This window comes from Neodiprion lecontei, chromosome 4 (genome assembly GCF_021901455.1).
Source record: "Neodiprion lecontei isolate iyNeoLeco1 chromosome 4, iyNeoLeco1.1, whole genome shotgun sequence".
NCBI classification, from domain to species: domain Eukaryota; kingdom Metazoa; phylum Arthropoda; class Insecta; order Hymenoptera; family Diprionidae; genus Neodiprion; species Neodiprion lecontei.
The window spans coordinates 25778270-25804349 of record NC_060263.1 but is presented as its reverse complement, the minus strand read 5'-3'; the positions used below and the strand labels follow the sequence as shown (position 1 = coordinate 25804349).

General features: G+C 34.5%; 3 protein-coding genes across 6 annotated transcripts in view; 1 reads left to right on the top strand and 2 right to left on the bottom strand.

The window, feature by feature from the left end:
- Positions 1-1055: 1055 nt before the first annotated feature.
- LOC107222468 (UDP-glucose:glycoprotein glucosyltransferase) lies at positions 1056-13088 on the bottom strand. Of its 3 annotated transcripts, XM_046736777.1 has the most exons (25): positions 12797-13088; positions 11953-12172; positions 11297-11532; positions 10810-10992; positions 10568-10740; positions 9726-9921; positions 9415-9628; positions 9072-9292; positions 8773-8994; positions 8336-8694; positions 7688-7931; positions 7406-7600; positions 7008-7269; positions 6783-6891; positions 6478-6663; positions 6172-6378; positions 4964-5356; positions 4511-4688; positions 4166-4348; positions 3978-4081; positions 3714-3885; positions 3429-3545; positions 3078-3219; positions 2284-2356; positions 1056-1145 (listed from the first exon to the last, which is right to left on the bottom strand). In XM_046736777.1, exons 2-24 carry the CDS (start codon positions 12170-12172, stop codon positions 2319-2321), a joined length of 4554 nt encoding a protein of 1517 aa, XP_046592733.1. In that variant the 5' UTR covers positions 12797-13088; the 3' UTR covers positions 1056-1145; positions 2284-2318. The 3 variants fall into 3 exon arrangements, with proteins under 3 accessions (XP_046592733.1, XP_046592732.1, XP_046592734.1); XM_046736776.1 differs by lacking the exon at positions 1056-1145 and having other exon boundaries at positions 1974-2356; XM_046736778.1 differs by lacking the exons at positions 1056-1145; positions 2284-2356 and having other exon boundaries at positions 3081-3219; positions 3368-3545.
- Positions 13089-13572: 484 nt separating this feature from the next.
- On the top strand, positions 13573-24492 carry LOC107222469 (cullin-associated NEDD8-dissociated protein 1). The gene is made up of 17 exons (XM_015661849.2): positions 13573-13912; positions 15087-15256; positions 15544-15757; positions 15865-16157; positions 16267-16429; positions 17062-17335; positions 18143-18649; positions 18808-19091; positions 19501-19632; positions 19751-19919; positions 19984-20281; positions 20665-20863; positions 20962-21219; positions 21278-21466; positions 22540-22783; positions 23343-23489; positions 24162-24492. Exons 1-17 carry the CDS (start codon positions 13871-13873, stop codon positions 24293-24295), a joined length of 3717 nt encoding a protein of 1238 aa, XP_015517335.1. The 5' UTR covers positions 13573-13870; the 3' UTR covers positions 24296-24492.
- The window catches only part of LOC107222477 (DDB1- and CUL4-associated factor 7), a 45999-nt gene continuing 41231 nt past the window's right edge, over positions 21313-26080 (bottom strand). Inside the window, exon 6 of one of the 2 annotated variants that reach the window (XR_006904228.1) lies at positions 21313-21449. The gene's annotated coding sequence lies outside the window, so the exon portion shown is untranslated. The remainder of the gene's footprint in view (positions 21450-26080) is intronic. The other variant, XM_046739265.1, reaches the window with a different exon arrangement.

Genomic DNA, 26080 nt, shown 5'->3' with positions numbered 1-26080 from the left:
AACGAGGAACGGAAACATACGTTCAATGTGTAAGTTTAATTGATGTTATATTCCAACGTAAATACAATCTATTTACGGTATAAAGTATACACGTATAAACTTTATCACTTATATCGGTACCATTTTCGGGGATTCTACACTACCAGAGTTCTCCGTCACACGTGGGAGGTAATCTATGTGTGTGTATTTTTAGACAGTTCCTAGAAACGTTGATCATCCTGCCATTTTCAAGAATTTATCAATAATTCCTTGAAAACAATGACAAATTACAAAGGCAGCTGTATCCCTTTTCCGGGTTCTGTATAACCCAGATAGTCAATTACCTGTGTCCGCGCAAAAAAGTCTACGTCACTCATAGCTGCAATTTTTGCTGCCTCTTAGCCGAATACCTATTTCCTCAGAATAATTTATAGGCAGCAAATCTGCAACAGTAATTTTTGTGTTATTACTTTATAGTATATAGCAAGGCTCGCTTGCGTTTATCTGTTGATAACGTTTGCTCAGGATTTTTTCTGATCTAATTTTAATAACAATTGGAGACATATCTTATTCTAATAGTGCTAGCAATACCTTGCAAGCATTGCTGTCATTTTGTTGTCAAGATTGCGGGCAAGTTGTTATCTGAGTACCTACACAATTGACCCTTAAATATAGTTCGAAATGGGGGGTGTCGTTAAATTAACCCTTCGATGCGAAACTGAGTGTTTCATACCCCGACCTTTTTCCTCCCCCGTGCGATACTTTTGACTCTATCCTTCAAACAACTAATTAGGTCTAATTACGGTCAAGGTTCAGCCATACTTCAAGGCTTTAACCGCGAATCCCCCCTACTTTTCATGCAAATAACGAAAAAAATAAATATACCTCTGTGCAGTCAAAGCTGAAATTGGCATTGTTATTTTTTTTATATCTAATGAGCATGACCCTGAACCTCAGTATCATTTGTAAAGTTGGTGTGATAAATAGAGAAAAAATTGTCTGTATAAAAGTTTCCGTACTACGTACCACCGTTTAAGTAATCGGAAATTATCGAAGTTAATATATCAAATTAATAATTAAATTACAAACGATACGTTTAATGAGAAAGTAATTGTTTACAAAGTGTCTGCAGTGTTTACGCAGTGTATCTGGCGGTCAGGGGAAATCTGAAAACAAAAGCGTCTCTGATTACTAGAATTCCAGGTTTTTTTCAGTTTTTCACAATTATTCACTTTCATTGTTCGATTATGATATAATAAATATATTTCATCCTGCACGATGTTTTATTTATCACACGAGCCTTATGCGAACTTAATTTATTTTTCCACGTTAAATTCCACTTGCTCAATCAATTTTCCTCACAAGGAACTGAAATCTATCTCTCAAAAACAGAGAAATTGTGTGATTCAACCTCGATAGCCTGATACGGGCTACACAGCAAAACGTGTAACATAACATAATATGTTATGTTTCATAGTTGGTAGAAGAAAATAACAATCGCAGGAACGTAATAATTTAATTTTATAATGCTAAACTGGAAACGAATATTTCTGTGTGAGAACTTGACTGTATATAGAATCATCGTTATGTTTACTGCAAAGATTCATTTCGCATTGCTGTGATTAGGAAATTTCATTCAATAAAGTTATTGTTATTGTTACTGTAGTGTTATTTTCTGTTGCAAATTTTAATTAATATGACTCTTGTTTTCCATAATCATAACAATATGAAATTACCGCTGAATTTTTTACCATATATATAAAATCCATATGGGTTCTTATGGTATTAAAATTGACCCCATTAAATTATCACGAAACTGTTTTTAGATTCATATGCTAAAATAGAAATTAAACTTTCATGAGTTAAGATGAGTTCAATTATAAGATGTTAACCCTCGTAAAATGTACAAGTACAATTTTTATGTAAAGTTTAGGTATATTATCTTATTATATCATATTAATTGATAGCTATGTATGAATTCAGGTAGCTATATATAATTTTAACAGACATTTATTCGAATTTTCAGTCCTTGTATTTACAAATAGGAAAAACGAAAATTCAATTGTTACTTACAAATGATACAAGTTTACCAGAACGTTGTTACGTACATTTGCCAATGTCATACATTCCCGTTCACGTTCAATGTACAATTAAATGTTTTAATAAAATTTTAATGTTCTACATTAATAGTGTTCTTGTCGAGATATTTTTCTATTTTCAACGCTTGTAAAATGGCTTGCTATTATGAAAGTGACATGAAAACTGCAATAAATGAACTTTAATGATAAAATACACCTCACACACCTTACAGTAAAAATGCAATATTCACAATTCCAGGTTTACAACTCTTCATGTGCTGGAGAATCATCCATCATTTCTGAAAAACAAAATTGAGTATATTGATGACAAATGAAAACAGCACGAAGGGTCCCACTGCATATTTCATTTGTGTCATATTCATTTAACAAGGATCGATACCATTTTTTTCAAAAGTCAAGGCTGCATAACGAAATAAACAAAATAACGTTTCATTTTCGGACTCTATTCAAAGTGAATTATGCGTTAATAAAATACCATGAAATCTGCAGCAAACGATTTAGGAAATTTTATAAAATTCTTTGAAATCTCTCAAACCCCATAAAGTCTTTTTAAATCAGTTGCTATCTCGTGAAATTTATTGGAACTCTAAAATTCTGAAAAATCCTTTGAATCCCGTGAAATCCGTTAAAATCGTTTGAAAATCTACGACATATTATAAATTCTGACGAAATCACTAGAAATCTCTGCACTCTTTCCTGCATAAAATTTAAAAATTATTTGACATTCTATAAAATCTTTTGTAAAACAAATCTTCTAAAATATGATAAAATCTTATATAATCCTTGAAATCCAAAAAAAAGAAATCTGAAATCTGTTGAAATCCTGCAACCCTGAAATCTCGTGTTTGTGGTTAACCCCGCAGTTTCGTTAATAATTAGTTTTTTACTGAATGATGGAGTCATATCATGGCAATAATGAATAATAATAACAAGTAAATGCAACAGGAGGATATAGTATTATTTTTATAAATCTTTATAATACTGTAAACTTTTACGCACCACCTTCCTCTCTTTCCGTCTGTCGATTCGCGTTTTCTATTTCCTGTTGTAGCCTCTTTATTTCTTCATCGTATCCAACCCATTCCGGTAAGATGCGCATAGCAGCTTGGAGCTTAGCTTCTTTTGTCATTGGGTTATTGCACTGTTATGGAAAGTATATGTTACGTTAGATTGTGATTTCCCATGTAGTAGCAGAACTAGGCTTATGAATACTGCATATAGGGACTTATTATTGGACTATTGTGTGATCACTATGAAATAATTTGCAATGCATATTACTGATACTACACCTTTCAATGTACTGTGGTTCTTTCGAGGGGTTTTACCATCACCGTGCATCAAAGTACTTACCAAGTCAATAGTTTTGGCATATTGCTTGGAATCATCATCGCACCACGTTTCACACCAAAGCCATTCCTGAGGCAAAGTCTTTATAGCTACTTGGTGTATCATATTATTTGGAAGGTCCTGGAGAATAACAATTCAGTTGGATTTACTGTGAATATTATATTCTATGGTATGAAAATTGACATCTTTGTAATGTGTACTGTTAAAAATCTATTTTTAATACATGAGAATTTGATTATTTTCTGCTGATATCTCAAACTTGTTATATGTTATTCAACTTTTATTTACCTGGTCGAGATTTGAGAGGCTGTTAGGGTCTTGACTAAGAGCCTGGTATTGACCTCTGAGTCTATCACCAGCAGCTATGCGCCTAAATCGTTTCAAGTCTACCACATATAAAGCACTGATGTGATAACGTCTTCCTTGTAGATGATTTCGCCAGTAACCTTGCTGCCAAAATCTGAGGAAAACAAATGTAAGATTCGAGTTTAGGAAAAATTGAATTTGAAATTTGATATTTCCATTTATTTCTCTCCCTTGTCACATCTTTACCTGAACCCATCCATTTCCCTTCTACTTTCACAAAATGGCGTGTATGCATACGGTGCCCCACCAAGATCTAAATTGGCTAGTTCCTTCAAATCAGCTCTGACAACCTGTATGCGAAAAAAATCGAGTAATTCATTTATTCTTCGATGACACACTTGGCACTGAATTAAGTACAGTTACTGAATTTTTACCTGGTCTGCATCAACGAAAATGATTTTCTTCACATCTAACGGGAACAACACATCTAAAAAGAGAATTTTGTATCCCCATATGGTTCTCTGCTTTTCAGTCTGTTGGTGGAGCCAACGGGGCCATTTATATTGTACCAATTCGTATTCGAAGCCATATTTATTGGCCATATGTGGCAAGAAATCCTATAAAACATAAATTTGGACCTTACATATTAGATGGTCAATTAACAACATGCATGACAATTTTCTTTCAAACTAGAAAAAAACAACAGGAGGGAATTCCATCGTTAACTTAAAAATGCTGCTGGTAAGTTGTTAACTAATTTGTACGTTACTTTTGCTCACCTTCAAAGTAGGAGAAAGATAATTTTTCAAGAACCAAAACTTGACAGGTGTTTTAGTATGCTTGATTACACTGAGCATCATAATTTTAATAAATCTCTCATACAGATGTCCAGAAGCTAGAGAAAATATATTCAATTTTTCATCTTTATCTTCGCTTTCTTCAGCCGCAGTGAATGTTCTGTAAATTATCAGTTGAAGTAATATGAAACAGCAGTAAAAATGTAGTTGTAATATACTAAGAATGAGTGATAGTGTAGACTGTAAATTGATTCTTTGCATGTTTTGCGATGACGTGCTTACTCAGTTCTCGAATTACTGAATAGTCTATCAATGCTTGTGCAAGATGCAAGTGAAATAACGCTAGAATTTGATAACATTCACGTAGATCTCACAAATCAGCTGTTTCGGAGGAAGATTTAATGATAGGAATTGAACACGTATTCATTTGTTTACCTAGATATTGAGTTCCATAAACCAGAGCTTGATTCATCTTCTGATAAAAGATCTACATTTGCTTTATCTGGTTTCTTGGAAACTTTCAGCTTCAAGACATGACTGCGCAATGAACTTATAACAACCTTCACATTGTTTTCACTCTGAATAACATCTTGACCATCAACGCTCGTGATGTCGTATATCTCAGCAGACCTTCCTTGCCTTAGTCGTAAAAGCCACTCACCAGGATTAGCTTTTAGCTGAAAATATCCCAGATTAGCCATAACAATGGTGTCAACTATTACGGGTTCATTTTCAGTGCCCAAAGTTATCTGTAATCCTCTGGGTGGATTCCCCATTACAGCTTCGAAACAGTGCCCTTCAAGAAGAAGGTGCTCCAACTCGAATTCACTGTCAAAAGATGAAGAGAATTCATAAGTAAAAATGATGAAACATAAAAATACCATTTAAAATAGGAAAAGATAGACGACTAAAAAACTGGGTGAATTTCAGAAATCAATAACTCAACAACCAATCATTCAATTCAATTGGGGTTTGTATCAAGCAAAATTATGTAAATTGAGCATCACTGACATTTTTCTGAATTAGAATCATTATTTCTGGTGATGACATACATCATTTCACTTGGTACCATGTTTTGCAATGTGGTCTCTCAAAAATGGCTTGACCAATCTACTTTAATTTTGATGATAGAATTCTTGAACAGTTCATCCTCTTTAATACGGTTCCATTTTTTTCAACTATCATATTTTCTTTTGTTAAATAATTATAAAAGGATTTTGAAGCTTTGAAAAAAATCGGTGTTCAACTTCAATTGGTTGGTACCTCTGGCCTGTGGCTATGTGTGTAACACGGTCTCCATTTAGGCGAATGAGAAAAAAATGTTAATATTTCGGATCGTGGCAAGGGAATAAACTGTTCAAAAATGTCATCTGCAAATATGAAGTAAATCGATTAAGCCGTTATTTAAATATCCTGAATACCACAAGATATTTTACCAAGTAAAGTAGTTGACAATATTATTGAAAACAATACCTCCTATAGTTGATTACAATCATATAGACAAAAAAATGTGAATGCAGCTGGATTTACTTCTTCACGCATCTAATTGTATACCTACACTCCGTTGATAGTGATATAGTAGAAAAAATCTGTACTGCATCACTCCTGTACATGCATACGAAATTAGTACGATAAATATTTACCTTTGCACACCCATCGCTACATTATCTAATTTAATGTTGTCCAAGTCATATACGCTGCGCACAACTTCAACCAGCCAATTTTCTGGTGCATGGATATGCTGAGTAAGTAACGAAGAAGTTGGTAATTTATTAAACCTAGCAATTGCACCAGCAATCTGGCCTTCTGGTGTAAATTGTAATTCCGGTTCCAGTACAAATCGGTAGAAACTGAAATAATCGTAAAATTAACATTGAAACGTGTTCGAAAAAGGAAAAATATATTTACTGTGGTTTACACGGATCTGATGGACACTAAACTAAATATACCTTTTCAATGGCATATCACTGTTTTTGTCCAAACAGTTTAGGAATACTTTTACATGGCAGTTTAGGGTCTGTTGCAGAGTGCTTATAATCGGTCCAAGTTTTTGTGCCCCCCGAGAAACTGGGTCAACAATTGCAGTAAGATCGAATGCTACGCTGTCAGGATCTCCTGCAGGTATTTTGATGGCGCTGGAAATATATGATAACTCGATCAAAAACAATAATTATAATCAAGTCACAGCTGGACATAGTATAAAAAACATGTGAATTTCAATATGAAGCTTGTCCTTTAGAAATTGCAAAATTACCTGTGTTCGTCACTGTGAAACGGCACATCAACTCGGCTCCTCGTCTGTGGTCTTGGTACCAACAGTGCTACGATTTTTACAATCATATCATCTGTGATATCAATTTTCTCTGAGAACAAAGGTCGTACAGTTTTTTTATGAGCATTTTTATAAACCTTAAAAATAATTTAATGCTTTTTTATGCATTAAAACAAAGATACCCATTTTTATTACATATCATCTTACCATATTCGTCATCGTCGTCCAAAGAATCTGCTTTCATTACATGTTTAAACAGTTTATTACCATAGGTATTTTGACTGAACCTTTCCAACAGACCAAAGTCTTCACTGGTAAATTCCTCATTTTCATCGAATGGTCCAATTATACGGCCATTACATATGATTGCTCTCATTCCACTTTCCAAATGTAGTGCATTTCTTACATAGTGCTTGTGCACCTCAAGTGTCATTGTTTGTTCATCAAGTTTCTTTTTCACATCTTCATTCTAATAACAGTATTTCTATTATAGAACAACACCCTTGGACATTTTATTCTTATGGGTATGTTAATAGTACGTAAGATTTGTATTTTATAATATTGTAAGTAAGAGTGAAATAGAATTATGGATTGAACGAGCTCACCTCAATTTCATATTTGCCATTAGTGATAAGAGAAATTGCATCATCCTGTGTAACTTGAAGAATGAATCTCATGGCTTCTTCACTTGATAATGCATTTAATGCGGCAAGCACAACTTTGTTTATGTCAATTTCAGGTCTACTATTATTTTCAATGCCATTTACAATAATACTGATCCTTACATCTGCATTCGATTTCTACAAAAATAAAATGATGATGATGATGACGCTGTGAGGAATGATAATCGTAGATACTTCATTCATTTGAAGCTTTTCATTACCTACCACATATTCAAATGCTTCTCGTAATAATTGTCTATCTATAGATAAGTTCAAATCAACTACGATCCAGAAAGTAAATAAGTGGTGTACAGCGCTGCGTCTAGATATATATACGTATTTCATCCGTTCCATGAGCCAGTTGGAAGTATCTTGTGAACTCCACTTTGAGATTTCGTTAGTTTCAGGCATGCTTCCAATCAAGTCAAGCCAATTATGCTTTTCTACTTTCAGAACACGCTCATTCAACCTGTGCAGAAAAATGTTAATTATGTCAAAGCTGTCACAAACTCAAGGTGTGAATAGATTTCCTGTTTCATCAAATACATTATAAAAGTGACTGAGATTTCGAATTAAGTAACAAAATGTTACATAATTAATATTAAACAAATATAAGAATATGTATAATATATATATATGTGCCGATCCACCAACTTTTGACTAGATTTTTAGGGTCAAATTTGAATAGATTAAATGGTGTACACTCAAAGTGAGATCGAAGAATTTCCATATCTCAGTATATACTATAACATATCCAAATTGCAGCAAGATCAAAAAATTACTCAACAAAACTGACCAAAACTTAGTGCACATCCAGTACATGCATATAAATGTTAGATGATTAATACTAAAATAAAAATTTAGTAACTTCACCTGGGCATAACATTAGGTTGATTCATGATATAATCAATGACATCGTCGCCTTCGGTGAGCTCACCCCGGTATACAGCTTTTTGAAACGCAGGTGTCTGCGTCATTATGGTGGAAAGAACTGCTTCTTCAAATAATTCTGAGCTAAGCTGGTTAGATGGTAAAGGTATTCCATTCAGTAAGGCTTGAGGGAATTTATGGAATCCAGTACGTTTTACAAAGTCATTAGCTAAATGACGTCCGACATCATACTCTGATTCTTCTCCAAGGATATAATTTACATCAGCAGATGAATCTCTAGCCAGAATAGCTTTTCTTATTTCACCCACATCTGTATCGTCTTCATCGATAAAGTGTCTCAGCTATAACATAAAGACTTTTATCAAAAACACAGCTAATGATGACTCTCTATATAAATTAGGTAAATAAGAGAAACTTGCATCTGAAAGAAAACGCATTGCCTCTTTGTGTCCGAGTGATTCAGCAAAGTAGTGGTATGCATTATTGACTGCAACACTGGCATCCGTTTGACCTGTTACAGAAGTGTTATAATTGGTGATAAAAACGAAGCCAACACGAAGCGGAGCGGAATGTGTGTATAGTGACTCAGCCAAGGAGATTAGTGGTACTGCATCTTTGCTCAGAGGGTCAATGATTATGACCTAAAAGTCGAAATAAAACCACAGTTTGATGAAAATGTCTATAGCGTGTTTGTTATCTATAATCTGACATTACTAACCAAGTTATAAAGATTCCTTCTTATGTTTCTGAGCATGCCAGGAAATGTTGGTCGTAAAAGCTCAGTTAGTGATGGTGACCATCGTTTGTATCGTGAATCGTTCTCAATATCATTAACCCATATGATTGCTGAATCTCTGATATCTATAGCAAAATCTTGGCTATCTCCGTTCCCTGACAAATCTAAAGCCAGTAGCTTATTCATTTTCTTATTTGCAAACCCTGTAACACAATTGCACCTTGAATAAAATTTGCAAAATGAAAATTGGTTTTCCTTAATGAACTGAACTAGTTTTATATTGACGATAAATCTATGATCTAAAACAGAAGAAATTTAGAATTACCAATTTTATGGAGTAATTCCATTACCCGCAATTCTGCACGTAACGACTCCAAGAGAGTCAAAATGTCGATTGCTTCCAAGTCGAAGAACAGTCCATTAAGAAATAAAGCTGTATCCGTGGGTTGAATATTCAAGTTTGCAGAGAATATCTCTTGGTTCAGTTTCATTTCTTTCTTCATTTCAGAATTCACTTTTGTTCTGATCAAAGATTTAGCCTACATAGTTGATATAAATGTGATAAGTTATTATTATAATTATTAACATTATAATCATTACATAGATGAGCCAATATAAACTAAAGATCATGTTGACCTGCATAGGAAAATTCTGAGCGATATCAGTAAGTGCATCAATTGCTTCACTTGCAGGTGATTTCATAATTCTTTCAGCAGCTTGATGACTTAAGTCTTGAAATTGCCATACTTTTAATGCTCCAATCTCATGGCTATTCTCTAGTAAATGCGTCTGTAACTTATCCAGTTCGGCCTGCTTGTCTGGGTATAAATTCCTGCATAAAACGCATCATATTCAACAAATTACTCTGGGTCATTGTGTGACGAATTTTCAATTTTTCGCAGCCAAAAATATTGTCCTGATTGTGTATAAATATTCGATTCGTTGTTCATACACAGTGGACAGCAGCTGGTTTTTACTGGAGTATTATTTCAAGAAATTATTTACATGTATCGAAATCTAAACATGGTGCATGTAACAAATCATGGGCTGATTTCATTTCACAAATCAATTACCGGAGCTGGTAAGGATCAATGATTTAAATCACGTTGGGATTGATTACAGTATTTTCTGGATAATGTATTCATGAATGTCTTCAAACATTTTCATTTTTCAACAATTACATTTTTTCGTTGACTAGCTAATTTTATTCTGAGCAGTCGTCGAAAATTTCGTAAACATATCATAATATATCATTATAACTGCTTCACAAATTAGCAGAAATTGTGAGCACTTGAAAAATTTGCCAACGAAAAAGTTCATAAAAAATAGAAGACTGGTGAAATATCATTACAGGACTTGGAACATGTTTTTGATAAAAATCTGAAAACGCGATTCCCTTTAAATTATCAACTGAATGGGATATTTATTTGCCAAATGATTTAAATTTTTGATTGTTTTGAGATGGAGTCAGCTCATACTTTAAAATCCCAAAATTAAGCCCATCAATTTCTTCAATTCCATCACTTGTTGAGTCGGCCTCTTTGTCTGAATTGTCTTTAATGTCAGAGTCATCAGTAGCCTTGTATTCTGTAGATTTCATTTGAAGTTCAACCCCATATCCTGATAAACGCAACTTCTTTTCTGATCGATTCTAAAATTAATAATGTTCAATAAATAAATTTAGCAGAAAGTAAGATAGCCTTAATTTAATTTTCCTTACGTTTACATAGTGGCGCAAAACATAATCAATTTTCTTTTGTTCAGCCAAAGACTTCAATGTACTATGGAATTCGCTAAATTCCGCTGTTCCCATTTGACCATAAAGAATCACAGTCTTATCAGATTGCTCGCCACCAGGGTAATGATGATCCACACTATAAGTGTCTATTTCTACTTCTGCCTGCTGCAAAGCATGAATGTTGAACAGTTGAGTGACGAATAAATTCCAATGAATATATCAGGCAATATAAGAAGAAAACCAACCAAAGAGGAATTCAAACTACAATATCTTACAAGAGTGTGATATCAGGTTTTCAAACATATCTCAATCTGAAAATACACTTTTGATTATAAAGAAATGTTAAGTTCACTGGGCTGCTATGAGATGATTAAATATATATAAATTATGTACGTATCACAATTTTTCAAGACTTTGTGGTGAAAATTGCACTATTTCTTCTTCCTGTATATCTATTAAATATGTCTACCTTGTTCACTAGATCTTCCAAATCTTTTAACGAACAAGTAAGCTTTCCACCAATGTCCATTGCAACGCTGCAGCCCAGATGCGAAACGTTTCTATTCTCTGCCATTTGATTGAACATTTCAACTCGCGATGAATATGTTCTCAGGGAGAGTCCTAGCTTAAGCACAGCTATTTCAGCTGGAGTTAAGAACTTTTTCGTAGCTGTGATAGCGACATTGTATGCATCTCTTTCCATGGCTATAAATATAATGCGATGAAGAGATTTGAATTGTAAATTTGATCATTTTTGCAGCAACAGATTTAACATGCAGGTTGCTTCCAGTTTGAGGGATATTCATGATATTACAGTTCCTTCTCAAGAAAATGACAAGAAAGATGGAGGCTACACGATGATGGGTATATATAAAAAGTTAATCAGATAATTAAATAATTTGTACACGTAGAGAAATTCAGGGTGTTTTTTGCAGGAAGTCAAGTTACGGATGTTAATCAGTTTGCTCATGGCTGAGTAGTTGTCTTTAATTACAGAGAACATGTAATTTTTCAATTTTACTATTTACAACCATTACGTCATGTTGTTCTATAATATAGAAATGTTAGAATTATATTTGATAATAAATTTAACATGTAGTTGAAATTACATTTAAATCAACTTACCATTTGGTGGCAGCAAATATGAACTGCTCGATATTTCATCGACAAATCCCCAGAAGTAGTCATGACTTTCATCACTGAGATACTCCGCTACCTCTAGTATCAGAGGCGTCTCTTTCCACTTGGCATCGATTAACGTTGTTACATATTTATTGACTTGTTTATCCGCAGTAATTTGGTTTAAGCATAATACGAATGAGTACCAAAGTATAAAAACCCACATCTGTAAAGTTAAAACCTCAGCATTAGAAATTATTCAACTAAATACCTAAAATCTGTCTGGCACGATTGCTACAAAATCACAGGAATATTAATTTCATGAAAATTACATGGAAAAGATAATAAGCGAGCTTCTCACAAACGTTATTTCTTTATTTAAGCAATTTCAGTTGCATTGACTGCAGAGACCCGATATATCGCAAATTAAAAGCAATTTAATTAAAAATGCTTAATAGCACATTATTCTGAACCAAACATTAACATAGAGTTAATTTTATGGGAGATGTATAAGTATTACTCATCACACCTTGCAATATGTAGTCATGACACATTTTCGAATAAATTTGGTCATAGATTAGGTATAAAGAAAGTGCCTGATATAATTAAGCTTATCAAAATTTAAGGAAGCAATAACTTCCGTTTCTTCTTTGGAACATGATAGAGCCATACATCCTCATATTTCTGGATTTTATTATTTATATAAATAACGTTTAAATGAAATAATTGAGAAGTAACTAAGAAAATTTAGCCTGGGAAAATAAAAATACTTTCAAATATTGGCGAAACTTTCAATTTTATATCAAATTGCTAATATGCCAAGATAAGTCTGTTAGAACAAATACGGTACCTTTGAAAATAAGTTTAGTTTTTACGTTATACGTTATGAAGAATTTATTAATGACAACAGCCAATCCATGCAGCGCACGTGCCACCGGGTACTAGTTACTACTACACAATCGTAACTTTGAACAAAACTAGCCTCATACTAGCCTCGTCAACTAAACCACAATTATAACCTGCACGACCACCTTGCGAATTTTCAACTATTTTTCACTACATAACTGGCATGCTGGCACTTTGGTACAAAAGGTAACAGCTTCACCGGTTTTTGACGGCGGAGTAGGGACAGACCACGACTGAAGCAGAAAAGGAACTGAGAGAGCCTACGCTCGGGCACGCTCAGGTTTTTCTTGTTCTCGATCTAGTAGCGCCCTCTGACACGTAATAAATTTTTGTAACTAATTTTCGTGGCGCGTGGTCGGTAAGCCGGCGGTACATGGGCGGTGCGCATGCATAGAGATCTGTGGATGCAACGCAATGAGCGAACAATACTTTGCGGTTCAGCCATGGAAAGGCTAGAAAATTAGAGAAATTGCATTCAATGCAGACTTTTCCTATGATTTAGGGTGCATTCGTAATGTCTATTTGGTCCGGCGGTCCACCGACTAGAGTGTTCGTAAACTTCACTCTGCGGCGGGCAGCTTACAAACCCTGACTGTTGCGTCAGCTACATTCGGATTCACAATCAAAATTAAGTCTGTGGTCAAACCCTTTGTTGCCTCATAAAAAAAATCACTTCCGAGCTGGCCGTCTATTTACTACAACGTTCTGCCTGATGAGCTTTAGAACACGTATTCAGTATTAACATTTCCTACGTCCGCGGTATTAACCGTCACGTTTCGGCACTTCACAGTACTTCGTACAGAGGGTGGAAATGTTGCTTACCGTGGTATCTCAATAGAAATATTTTTTATGGTGATTTTTGACTCACCACGGAAAGTTAAGAGTAATATAAATCTTGTGTCTTGACGGCACGGTTTAACACACGAGTTGACTATTTCAATACTTGCATTTCATTATCGGTACCGTGCCGCGATATAAACAATAATTCGGCCGGCTGTGGACATTTTTACCCATTACCATGGCTAGCGTTTCGTATCAAATAGCAAATTTGCTGGAAAAGGTGATACATGAATATACTTCTACAAATAATAAACTACTTTTGTTACAATTTATGCAATAATTCGCCAGTAACCAAATCAACTTGTCATGCAATGGAGATAAAACTCTCGTTACTTAACCTATTAATTCATTTGCTATAGTCATTGGAATTTATTATTTCCAGGCTATCAGAGCAATTCGTGAAATCAGTTGCGTCTTTTATCATTAATAAATTATTACATTACGTAGATAATATACATCAAACTTCCTGTTTAAACATGTTATTCTAATTCTCTGTACGTCAAGTTTTCCAAAACAAAGAGGACCAATACCTTATGAGTCAATAATTTTGAAAAATATCGTTATAATACTCAATCGTTTCAGAATTAAATTTCAACTATTTCTTTAATGAATAAATATCATCATTGGATAAGACGCAACGAACTCTCTCAATCTACTTAAGGTTATTGGTCGACTTTCACACTTCATTTTTAAGCTGACTTCGAATAGTTGTTATTAATACAGGAAGATTCACAAATAACCACTGGTTGTATGGTTGAAGGTATTTTATCTTCATTTTAGGCTCTGAAATCGAACAAATGGTCACTTGCGAACCTTGCCGTAAGAATAGCTGCTACTTGAACTTAATTCGAACATCAAGTACACACACTGAATTGTAAAAACAGGGGATTTGTCAGAAACTCGATATTTTACTTGGGCTATTACAGTTTATACCAGCATACTATCTTTATTAAACCTCAATCATCGATCATTATAGGCTAAAGATTCTAGTCATACTCTTAAAACATTAGTCTGGGAAAGCTGTGGTGGAAAATGTTCTTTATGAAAACAGTAAACTTTAACCAGTTAAAATATTGTGTAATCCATAATGAATTTTACAATTTATTTCTTTGACTCTATTAGTGCACAAGACAAGATATGTATATAACTCAAATTAATTGTCTGTTCACTGTTGAAAATCCGAATGACTTTCTTACATTATCCATTTAGGGGTCTCATACCTGATAAGGCATTTTACATAATTAAATTTATTTATCTAGAATTGTTTTGATTCTTTATACTATACACGAGTGACATTGTAATATGTCAAGTCATGGGTCGTTTCGATATCGGGTCAATTGATATTGATGCTTCCTATTGTGAGATATATAGGTCTATATTAATTTTTGTTTTAGATGACATCCAGCGACAAGGATTTTAGATTTATGGCAACGAACGATCTAATGACTGAATTACAAAAAGATAGTATAAAACTTGATGATGAATCAGAACGAAAAGTTGTCAAAATGCTTCTCAGATTGTTGGAGGATAAAAATGGAGAAGTGCAAAATCTTGCCGTTAAATGGTATGTCTTTGATAATATCAGTCATGGACTGAATAAAAATCCATTCCACTCAATCGATCTCAATTCACATAAAATTATTATAATTCACAACCAACTAATAAGATAACGAAACAACCGAAATTGATATTTTAATTACAATAGTTTAATTCCGACACAATTTGATAGAAATTTGGCATGAAGACGTTTGAATGAGAAAATAAAGCGATACTGAAATTAAATCAAGTCAAAACTGTAGATCGTAATAATAATAGAAATCTTGTAGAAATTTACATTTTCTTTACTTTCAGTTTGGGTCCTTTGGTCAACAAAGTGAAGGAATATCAAGTGGAGACAATTGTCGACGCTCTCTGTGCCAATATGTTATCTGATAAAGAACAACTCAGGGATATATCGAGTATAGGTTTAAAAACCGTTATTTCGGAGCTGCCGTTAGGATCAAATGCACTCGCAGCTAATGTTTGCAAGAGGATCACAGGTCGCCTTAGTAATGCTATTGAAAAGGTAAATAGTAGTGAAAATATTATTGGATTAGTGATTTGACTAATCCAAGTACAGAAATATTGTCTCTTTGAAATATGTTCCGCTTAATACTCCAAACTTTATTCTAGCAAGAAGATGTACCTGTACAACTCGAGGCTCTTGACATCCTTGCAGACTTGTTATCTCGATTCGGAGCTCTCCTGCTAACTTTTCATCCGACAATTTTAGCAGCTCTGTTACCACAGCTGTCTTCTCCACGACAGGCTGTAAGAAAGCGCACTATTGTAGCTCTCAGTCACCTCGTCACATCGAGCAACAATCATTTGTATAACAAACTTTTGGACCATCTTTTGGATGGACTCACGTCTCAAAAAGTTAAGAATGTTATTCGAACTTACATACAATGCATTGCCTCGATCTGGTTAGTACATTTTCACTATTCTAAAGTATACATTTTTTTACTGTGCCTTTCGGTAAAGATTTAATGTATAACGCAATTTCCATGTTTCAACGTATTCGCATCGTTACAGCCGTCAAGCAGGCCACAGATTTGGAGAACAAATCGAAAGAGTGATGCCATTCATTGTACAGTACAGTAACGAGGATGACGATGAACTAAGAGAGTACTGTCTCCAAGCATTCGAATCTTTTGTATATCGCTGTCCAAACGAGATTACTCCACACATAAACAAGGTATTATAGGTCTTTTTTATATTTGATATCACCAATGACCATCGATATATGTGCACAGAGAATATTTTGTTGAAGTAACTGACCCTGTGTTCAAGAATTTTTGAATCTCATGATCTATCGTAGTTCAAATACGATAGGCGAAATAATCAAATACAATTCATTTTTTGTCAATTATCTTTATCCATGAGGCGATAAACGAGGAAATAGTCATGGAACTTCATTGGATGAAATATTCAGAAAATTCTGGCATCCACAGGGCATTAACACTATTCCTTACTCATTTACTGTCGAATTTTTCATGCTTCAACAGCTTTTGATGAATTTAACGACTAGTAGCAGGACAGAATTAAGATGAATACGATTTCAAAATGGCAATGGCAATGAAAGAAGTGTAACTTTCGTTTTATATATACCAAATATCCCGATATCATAAATATTTTACTGAACGGGTTAGGGAAAAATAATCCTTTTTATTGTGAAAAGGAAGAGATATTCATTTTAGTTTCAGCTAATTTTTCATCACTTTCAATATGCCATAAAACATTCATTGTCATGTCTATAAACACTGTAATTAATCAAATGACTGCAAAGTGGTTAACTCAGATTTGTTAAAACTTGAAAACCAATTTCAGATCATCGAGATTTGTTTGTCTTATATAACATATGATCCAAATTATAATTATGATGATGATCTGAGTGAACAATCGGATGGAGATTGGGTAGTTATGGAAACTGAGGAGGATGGTGAAGAAGACGGAGAAGATGAGTACTCAGATGATGATGATATGAGCTGGAAAGTACGCAGAGCGGCAGCAAAGTGTCTTGAGGCTGTTGTTTCGACCAGGCGTGAATTGCTCCCTGAATTATACAAAGTTGTTTCCCCAGCACTTATCACCAGATTCAAGGGTGCGTTGACTTTGTTCATAATACGTCTTAACTGAATATATTTCGCTTCTGCTTTGCACCTTTTTTCACCCATCAAACGTCAAAGTGTCTAGAGTCGGGAAATGTCCAGGAATTTAAGACAATCTGGTAAAATGATAGAAATGTCAGGGTTTTAATGGCTTAGTTAGCAGAATTTTACTGATTTTTTTCATTGATACTGCTCCAAAGCAAATATTCTAGCCATCATGTACTACATCTGTATAAAGCAAAGACGTACAAAGAAGTACGTATGTTATAATTAGAACTTGCGCTTGTGTTAATTTGACGAAAAATGTAAAATTTTTTCAATAATCAAGTACAAAACTAGTTCACACTCTTTAATGCTACGTATGCTTTTATTTCATGAAAATAAATATATACCATGAATTATCTTCATGTAAAAATGCCAAATGTTCGTTGAAATATAAAGTCTTGACTATTTCAACTTAATACAAAAATATTATGCGTATAATTCAATGAATTTATGTGAGAAAAGTAAGTTTCCTTGGTAAGGATAGTTAAAATGAGCTCTAGGATAAAATCAATATTTTTTCCTGGAAAATCAGGAAATTTCAGGGAATGTAATGTGGCATTGACACTGAACATTCTGTTAATGCACATCGCTCTCACAAGAGTTTGCCATATTAACTAATTTTCAGTCAACATAATGTTCCGGAGTAACGCAATTGCTGTTTAATCAAGCAAATGTATCATGTTAATATTATACTTGATTCCGAATAATTCAGTGCTGCATCCAATGTGAAGGTAAAGTTCAGATCTGTATTTCAGAGCGAGAAGAAAATGTCAAGTCTGACATCTTTCATGCGTACATTGCATTATTGAAGCAAACAAAGCCAACAACGGGTTTAGCACTTGATCCTGATTCTATGGAAGAGGAAGAAGGGCCGCTTTCACTGCTTCAACAGCAGGTGCCACTGATAGTTAAAGCGGTTCACCGACAGATGAAAGAGAAAAGCATTAAAACTCGACAAGATTGTTTTTCCTTACTCAAAGAACTTGTACTGGTCTTGCCAGGCGCTCTGACGAATCATATCCCTGCACTTATTCCTGGTATACAATACTCTCTTGGCGATAAAAATTCTTCGTCAAACATGAAAATTGACACTTTAGCATTTATTCATACTCTGCTGGTAACTCACCACGCTGAAGTTTTTCATACTCACATGGCAGTTTTGGCACCACCTATAATAGCAGCTGTAAGCGACTCTTTCTACAAAATTACAGCTGAAGCTTTGCTGGTATTGCAGCAATTGGTGCAGGTCATCAGGCCCCATGGTAAGTCTTGAATCTCAATTACGGGTTTTACTACCAAAGATAATCACTTTACAGCACGTGATTTTGTTCGTATTTGACTAGAAAAGCAAGTAAAAACATCTTTAATTCATTTTGTTTTATTATGAGTTCTACTCAATTGTCTTGTTTCCGTTTTAAAGGTAAGCCATGCAATCCTGAGTTTGCAGCAATTTCTCATGAGTTATATCTCTCTACACTGATTCGACTTAAAACATCAGATATAGACCAAGAAGTGAAAGAGCGCGCCATAGCATGTATGGGGCAAATTGTAGCACACCTCGGCGATTTTCTTCATCATGAATTGCCTGTGTGCTTGCCCATTTTTCTCGATAGACTGCGCAATGAGATTACACGTCTTACAACAGTCAAAGCACTAACTTGTGTTGCTGCATCACCACTGAGAGTAGACCTGAAACCAATTATTGTAAGTTTTTTGTCTCTTTTAAATAGTTTTATCACTCCATTTTGTAGTTCCATTCAATTGACTTCTGTGAAAGATCAATAATACATAGTTCGAGCAAAACGTGAATCACTCAATTTAAATTTATGTGTAAAAAAATGTAGTAAATTTGTTAAGGCGAAAATGTAAGTTAATTCTATCTCAGATGTAATTTGTGATGGTAATTTCAATGAAGATATTGTACTAGTTATTACACTATACAAAAAATTGCTGAACTATATGAGTAAATGGGTGAAAAAGTGGGTACATTTTTGGAATCGAGTTGTGTACTTTCAAATAATACATTTCCGAATCTATCTCAATAATTTTACTAGCCTTCTACTCCAATAGATATACCCCCTTTTAAAGTTCAGTTTACTTATTGGTGTAATAGGAGGAAGCAATCCCAATTCTTGGTTCATTTTTGAGGAAAAACCAGCGAGCACTAAAGTTGTGCTCCTTATCTCTTCTGGATACCTTAGTACGTAATTATAGCGCCGCCATGCATACGGACCTCCTGGACAAGGCAAGTCGAAATCTCCAATTAATTGCTATAGTTGAACTTGTCTTTCATTGTCATTTTAAGTAAGGTTGGAAATAGCAATCAAATATTGCAACAACTAATTTTCACTATCTCTCACCAGGTTACAGCTGAATTGCCTCCCTTGCTAAACGAAGCTGATCTGCACATAGCGCAATTGACACTTACTCTCCTAACTTCCATTGCTAAGCTGCATCCTGTTGCTCTGACAAGGGTGTCAGATAATATACTTCCAGAAATACTTGGATTGGTTAAATCTCCGCTTCTCCAAGGTAAAATTGGTTTGACGTGTCTCACAGGGCATCACTTATAAATAAATATTATGGATCAATACAGGTGCGGCGTTAAATTCCTTGTTGGAATTCTTCCAAGCTCTGGTTCAGGCACGTATCCCGGGTTTAGGCTACAGAGAACTTTTGTCAATGCTCATAGCGCTGGTTAGCCAACCTCAGACTTCAGTGCTGCACAAGCAAGCATATCATTCTCTGGCAAAGTGTGCCGCAGCCCTGACCATCACATGGCATCAGGAGGCTCAAGGAGTTGTTGAACAATTTTTAAAAGATGTTCAAAATCCACACAGTGACTCGCAACACATCTTTGCATTGCTGGTCATTGGAGAAATAGGCAGACATGTGTATGTTTAAATTAATTTAAAGTTTACCTAAAGTAGATGTGAAGTGCTTTGACTAACTCACATTCAATGCGCTACTCCCTCAATTCGTGTGGTATAAAAGAATAATTTTAAAGATCAAAATCACATCCTATTTTCAAGTTTATATTAAGATGAAACAAAGTCCTTTCATTTTTTGATTTTGTTTTCTAACACTCATATTTCAGTCACGTTTAAAATGTGTTAGACTTGCATTCAATGAACGGTCCTGGAAGAAACATCACTTCTTCTAGATTCATTAACAGCACGCTTAAGTATCTGAAAAGGCATTTGTGAAAACAGATTCTCTGGTTACAATAAGGTCAAACTATCAATAACGTGGGCATTGTTGAATAATACTTTTATAGAGACCTGAGCAGAATCAATTCGCTCAAGCACGTAATACTGAATTCATTCTCATCGCATTCTGAAGAAGTCAAATCAGCTGCTAGTTACACATTAGGCAACATAGCTATCGGGAATCTTCCAGAATATCTTCCGTTTATCCTCCAAGAGATTGAGGCGCAACCCAAGCGTCAGTATCTCCTGTTGCACTCCTTGAAAGAGGTACATAGCTTAAATCCATATTTAAAAATTCATCATCGTTTATTTCATATTATAATATAACGATACTTAAACTAATTTCTTTTTCTGCATAATTACAGATCATCACAAGTCAGTCTGCGAGCCCGTCTGGTGTATCTCACCTCCAAAATTTTGTGCCATCGATCTGGTTGCTGCTCTATAGGCATTGCGAGTGTACAGAGGAAGGAACTCGCAATGTGGTAGCCGAATGTCTTGGAAAACTCACTCTTATTGACCCTGCCACTTTGTTACCGAGATTACAGGAATCTTTGAAATCGTTATCAGCTCTAATGCGTACTACGACAGTCACTGCTGTTAAATTTACCATTTCGGATCAGGTACGTATTAGGACTATAAATACCGTATTACGCTACTATAATTTTTGTTATCCAACAGCCTCAGCAGATCGACCCGATGCTGAAGCAATGCATGGGACATTTCTTGGTTGCGTTGGAAGATCCAGACTTGAATGTTCGAAGAGTAGCTCTCGTAGCTTTCAATTCTGCAGCTCACAACAAGCCTAGTCTGATTCGTGATCTTCTTGAAATGGTACTGCCCCAGCTTTACGCTGAAACAAAAATCAAAGTAAGAACAGATGTTGTATTTCGAAACAGTATTAAATTACTTTTATTTTTTTAAATATTCATAACAAGACAAGGCAAACTAGTTTGAGTTTAACAAATTTGTTACAAGCAGAGAAAATTTTAAGTATTTGATTGAAAAACTGGCATGCAATATTATATACGATAGAAATTCGCATACAGAATAGCATTATTCAAGTCGTGGTTGATTAATGATTTTATGTCATGCTGCAACACATGCAGTGAAAGAGCACAGAAGTTGCCACGAATTGAGGTCAAATTTCGCTTATGGATTTTGCATACAAATGAATTGACATATATTTCAGCTTCGCTTATCCTATTTTTGCGATTTTTGAGATATTTATCGTCAAAGTTGCACATGGACCTCTAGTATATTTCAACGAAAATCGCGCGAAGAATATTTCACGACATTCTATGTCAAATCAACCGATCAGTTTGTTAAAAATTGGACTTCAATAAATCATCTATTTTTCAGAACACTGTAACTTAAAATCTGGATATCCTTTCAAAAAAGTTTGCGGCTTTTTATGAAATTTTTGACATCCATTTTTTTTTAATTTTCTTCATTTCATTAAAATGAGGTATTTACCGAAAATCTACGTAAGCTTTCTGTAGCGCAGAAGTGCTTAATTCCATTCAGTTCAAAATACATGGTGAAATATTATTTTAGACAAAAGTCCAAATTTCATGCGTCTTGTAAATAACAAAACAATAAGTTGACTGAGACTCTTATTGTCAATTTTCGTTCATATTCACATCCTATAATATTTAACTTGAAACTAGAAAAACCAACCAACGTTTATTTTGGTGAACAGACCTAAACATGGTATACACATGTGCAAAAATCTCTTAGCAGGTTTAATTTTACATGGAATAATATTTTGTCTGAGGCTACTCGTAGCTGTTCGTTTTTCAATATATTTGTTATTCTAAGATGCTTCCATTCTTGATCAGGAACTCGATTGTATCAGTTAGGCATATCCTTTTTGATCTATGATCATTAATCCAATATTTAGAGATATTAACTATCCAATAATGCTTTTCTATTCAATTCAGAAAGAGTTGATAAGACAAGTTGAGATGGGGCCTTTCAAGCACACTGTAGATGACGGCTTAGATTTGCGGAAGGCAGCATTTGAATGCATGTACACACTGCTCGATTCGTGTCTAGATCGACTTGACGTCTTTGAATTCTTGAATCACGTTGAAAATGGTCTGAGAGATCACTATGACATCAAGATGCTGACGTATCTCATGACTGCACGGCTCGCTCAGCTGTGCCCCACTGCTGTCTTACAGAGTAAGTAACAAATTTTGTCCAACTCTTGCTCGGAAAGTTTGATTTTTAAAGCCTGCGAAGCGTGCATAAAATACCGCAATTTGAACAATGCGGTTAAACAACGTTTACGCGTGCGCACAGTTGAACAGTTCACACAATTCAATTTTACACTTTGTATCATTAAGTGTAAATTACCTAATCACAAACTTATGCGCTGTCAGTGTCACCTTCGTTGCTTCTCAAATGAAACTTTCCTTCACAGGTATTGAGGAAAGTAGCATGTGTCACACTTGCGGCTGAGTAATATTTTACTAATGTAATTATAGCATTCGCATTGTCCTGCATTCACACTAGTACTCGTGTGGCTCATGCTGCAAATTTCACACTCATCGGAAATCACCTACTTTTCGTACTTGTGGCACAACACACTATTTCGCAGTCACTGTGTAGTTAAAATTTGTGGGCAGGTCTAAAAATTATACATTGACGATACGAGGGCAAAATTCTAATTATTTTGCAATTTTGATATCTTTTTGATCCAACTAAAAAAAGCTAACCTTTTTATTCTTTACCATTACAGGGCTAGAAAGATTAGTTGAACCCTTGAAAAGTACCTGCACGATGAAGGTGAAAGCTAACTCTGTGAAGCAGGAGTACGAAAAACAGGACGAATTGAAGCGATCTGCATTGAGAGCAGTTGCTGCGCTGTACACAATACCCGATGCTGGTAAGTAGTTATTTTGACTGTAGAAGTTAAAGATGAGTATCCCTGGGTTTTGATGATGGATAAAATTGTGAGTAACCAATATTTATTTATAAAGATGATATTAATAACAATGAAAATACGTATACACGGGGAAATTGATTCTGAGACGGTTAACTTTGTCATCAGGTCAGTTATGTTGGCAATGCCGAATCAGCGCGCAGCACTACCACCGGCCGGTTGCGAAACAGGCTCAATCTTTGTAAAGATAATGTAAAATACTTGAATTTTTTATTGTTGGGTTCTGTTATATTGGTTATATTTACGAAGATTGAGCCTGTTTCGCGGCCGTTCACCATTTCAGAAGCCATTTTCCCGTGTGTACGCACGATATAAACTTCATTTTTCTTAGTACTTCTACCATTTTGTGTTTTACCAATAAACTGTTCAACTAAATTTCTTGACACATTGTAAAGTTTCCTATAGAATGATTGAATAATATTAGTAATGGAGATGCATAAAAAAAATTTTTCCACATTCAGGACTCTCCTGAAACATTCAACTTCAAAAAGTTCTTTTAAATTTACCCAATGAAAATTTAGGATCACAAAGATTTAATGCAATTATATGTACTGCCACAAAAGTTTTGGACGTAACCATCACAGGGATAATATATTTCATATTTCACGATTTCAGAAAAGAATCCCTCTCTGAGCGAATTTGTGGCTCAGATAAAGGCAAATGCAGAACTGCAACCACTATTTGAGGTGATACAAAAGGACTGTACAGGAAGTACCATGAGCGAAACTAATATTATGGATCAAAGCTAAAGATTAATGATTTAATTTTTGTAACTTATAGACACCGTCGGTTAAGTACTTGTGGTAATATTATTCATAGTTTATTTCTACATGCTATATTTTCAATTATTTCAAATTTAACATAGTTTTTGAAGAAATGTGATTTCCTGTAGTGCGTTGTGTATAAACTTAAAAATAAATTTACCCTACGGTAAGCATTTTCTCATTAAAACGATTCGTGTTCTTCACCCGTGTATCCTCTGATATCCAAATCAAGTCAAGATTTCTATCTAAGTCAGCCTAATTTTTTAAATGTGCTGCGGTTTTACGTGATACTAGACAAAAGCAGATATGAAATTTACCTCATATGATAAGTTGATTTCAGGCTTCTATATTTAGGACTGTCTCTACCGGAAAAATACGATACCCGTTATATCGGTATGTATCATCTAATACTTCGTCTGTAATTAATAGAAAAATAAATAGCAATCCATAAGAATTGATTTCAATGTGCGCTATGGTGTATATAATTAAATTACGCGTCAGTATGATCATGGCCATGGAGTTGAAATTTCAAAAACACATCAATAATTCCGAATTTTTAAATAAATATACACTGCACGTATACTCATATGGGATGCAGATGAGATTCAGAGGTCAGTTTGCTACCATTCAGTGCTTTTCGATACTCATAGAGCTCAATTTCACCGTTGACTGAATAGAGTATTATGTTTAAAATTCGACAACTTAGAATCATTAAATTTGTTATTTTGCTATTTTTTTTTTCATTCAACCTGCTTACCAAGGAGAGTTTACGATTTTTTCAAGTTTTCACTTTAATTCGTTAGCGAATTACGAATTTTTAAAACGTACCGATTGAACTTTTGAAATCAATATTAACACAACTCTGGAAAAAAAAAAGATATTGATAAAAGTGAATACACATTTCTTTTTCTGAATCCCATATTTTCGAAAAAAGACTATACATGTATCTCCAATTGTTTTATCAAATTGGACAGATATTTCCGGTTTTACACAATAAAATAAAAAATAAAATCTGTCATAAATGCCCCGTTTTATTTTCTTTTAGATACTATCCGTCAAACAACGAGCTATATCTGAATTCTCAACCGAGTATCATTATGGAGCGGCTATTCGTTATACTTTGAATGTTTATTTTGATTCGATTTTCGTCAACTTTTTGTAAAAAATGAGCTTGCTTCTTACCAGACAAAACATTTGATTCTTGCGATTTCAGGTCGACTGAAATATACTTTTTAGAACAGTAATGGATATTAAAAATATGACGAATAGTCCTCGCGTAATAATACTCGGATCAAAACACATGGAACAGCCAACTCTTTGACGCATATTTTCTGCAAGAAATAAAAACATTGTGCAGCGTGCTATGGTAATGAAATAAGTATCCGAATATTAAAGTCGCTTGTTAACTCATGTAATTGCAGCGCTCGTCTTGGCTCATATTGCATTTACATTAGTCTCGTGCTGTCAACTTCGCACTGGAATTTGTGTGAACGCAGCACTCGCCTTTTCAGCTTACGTCGCAAACTTCATATTTCTCGTAAATCGCTCACTTTCCGCAATTGTAACACAATATACTATTCAGCACTTTGTCTGTACCCTCGCGTTATTAATTGCAAAAATACGCTGCATTGAAGGGAAATAGCGGATCAATTAGGGATATCGTCATAATGTAAAAACTAAATTAACTTGATCCTGATACTTTTAAAAATTTCTGTTCGGTTGTAATTCTTTCGTTTATATACTAGCCTTTTCTCAAAAATCACCGGTTAT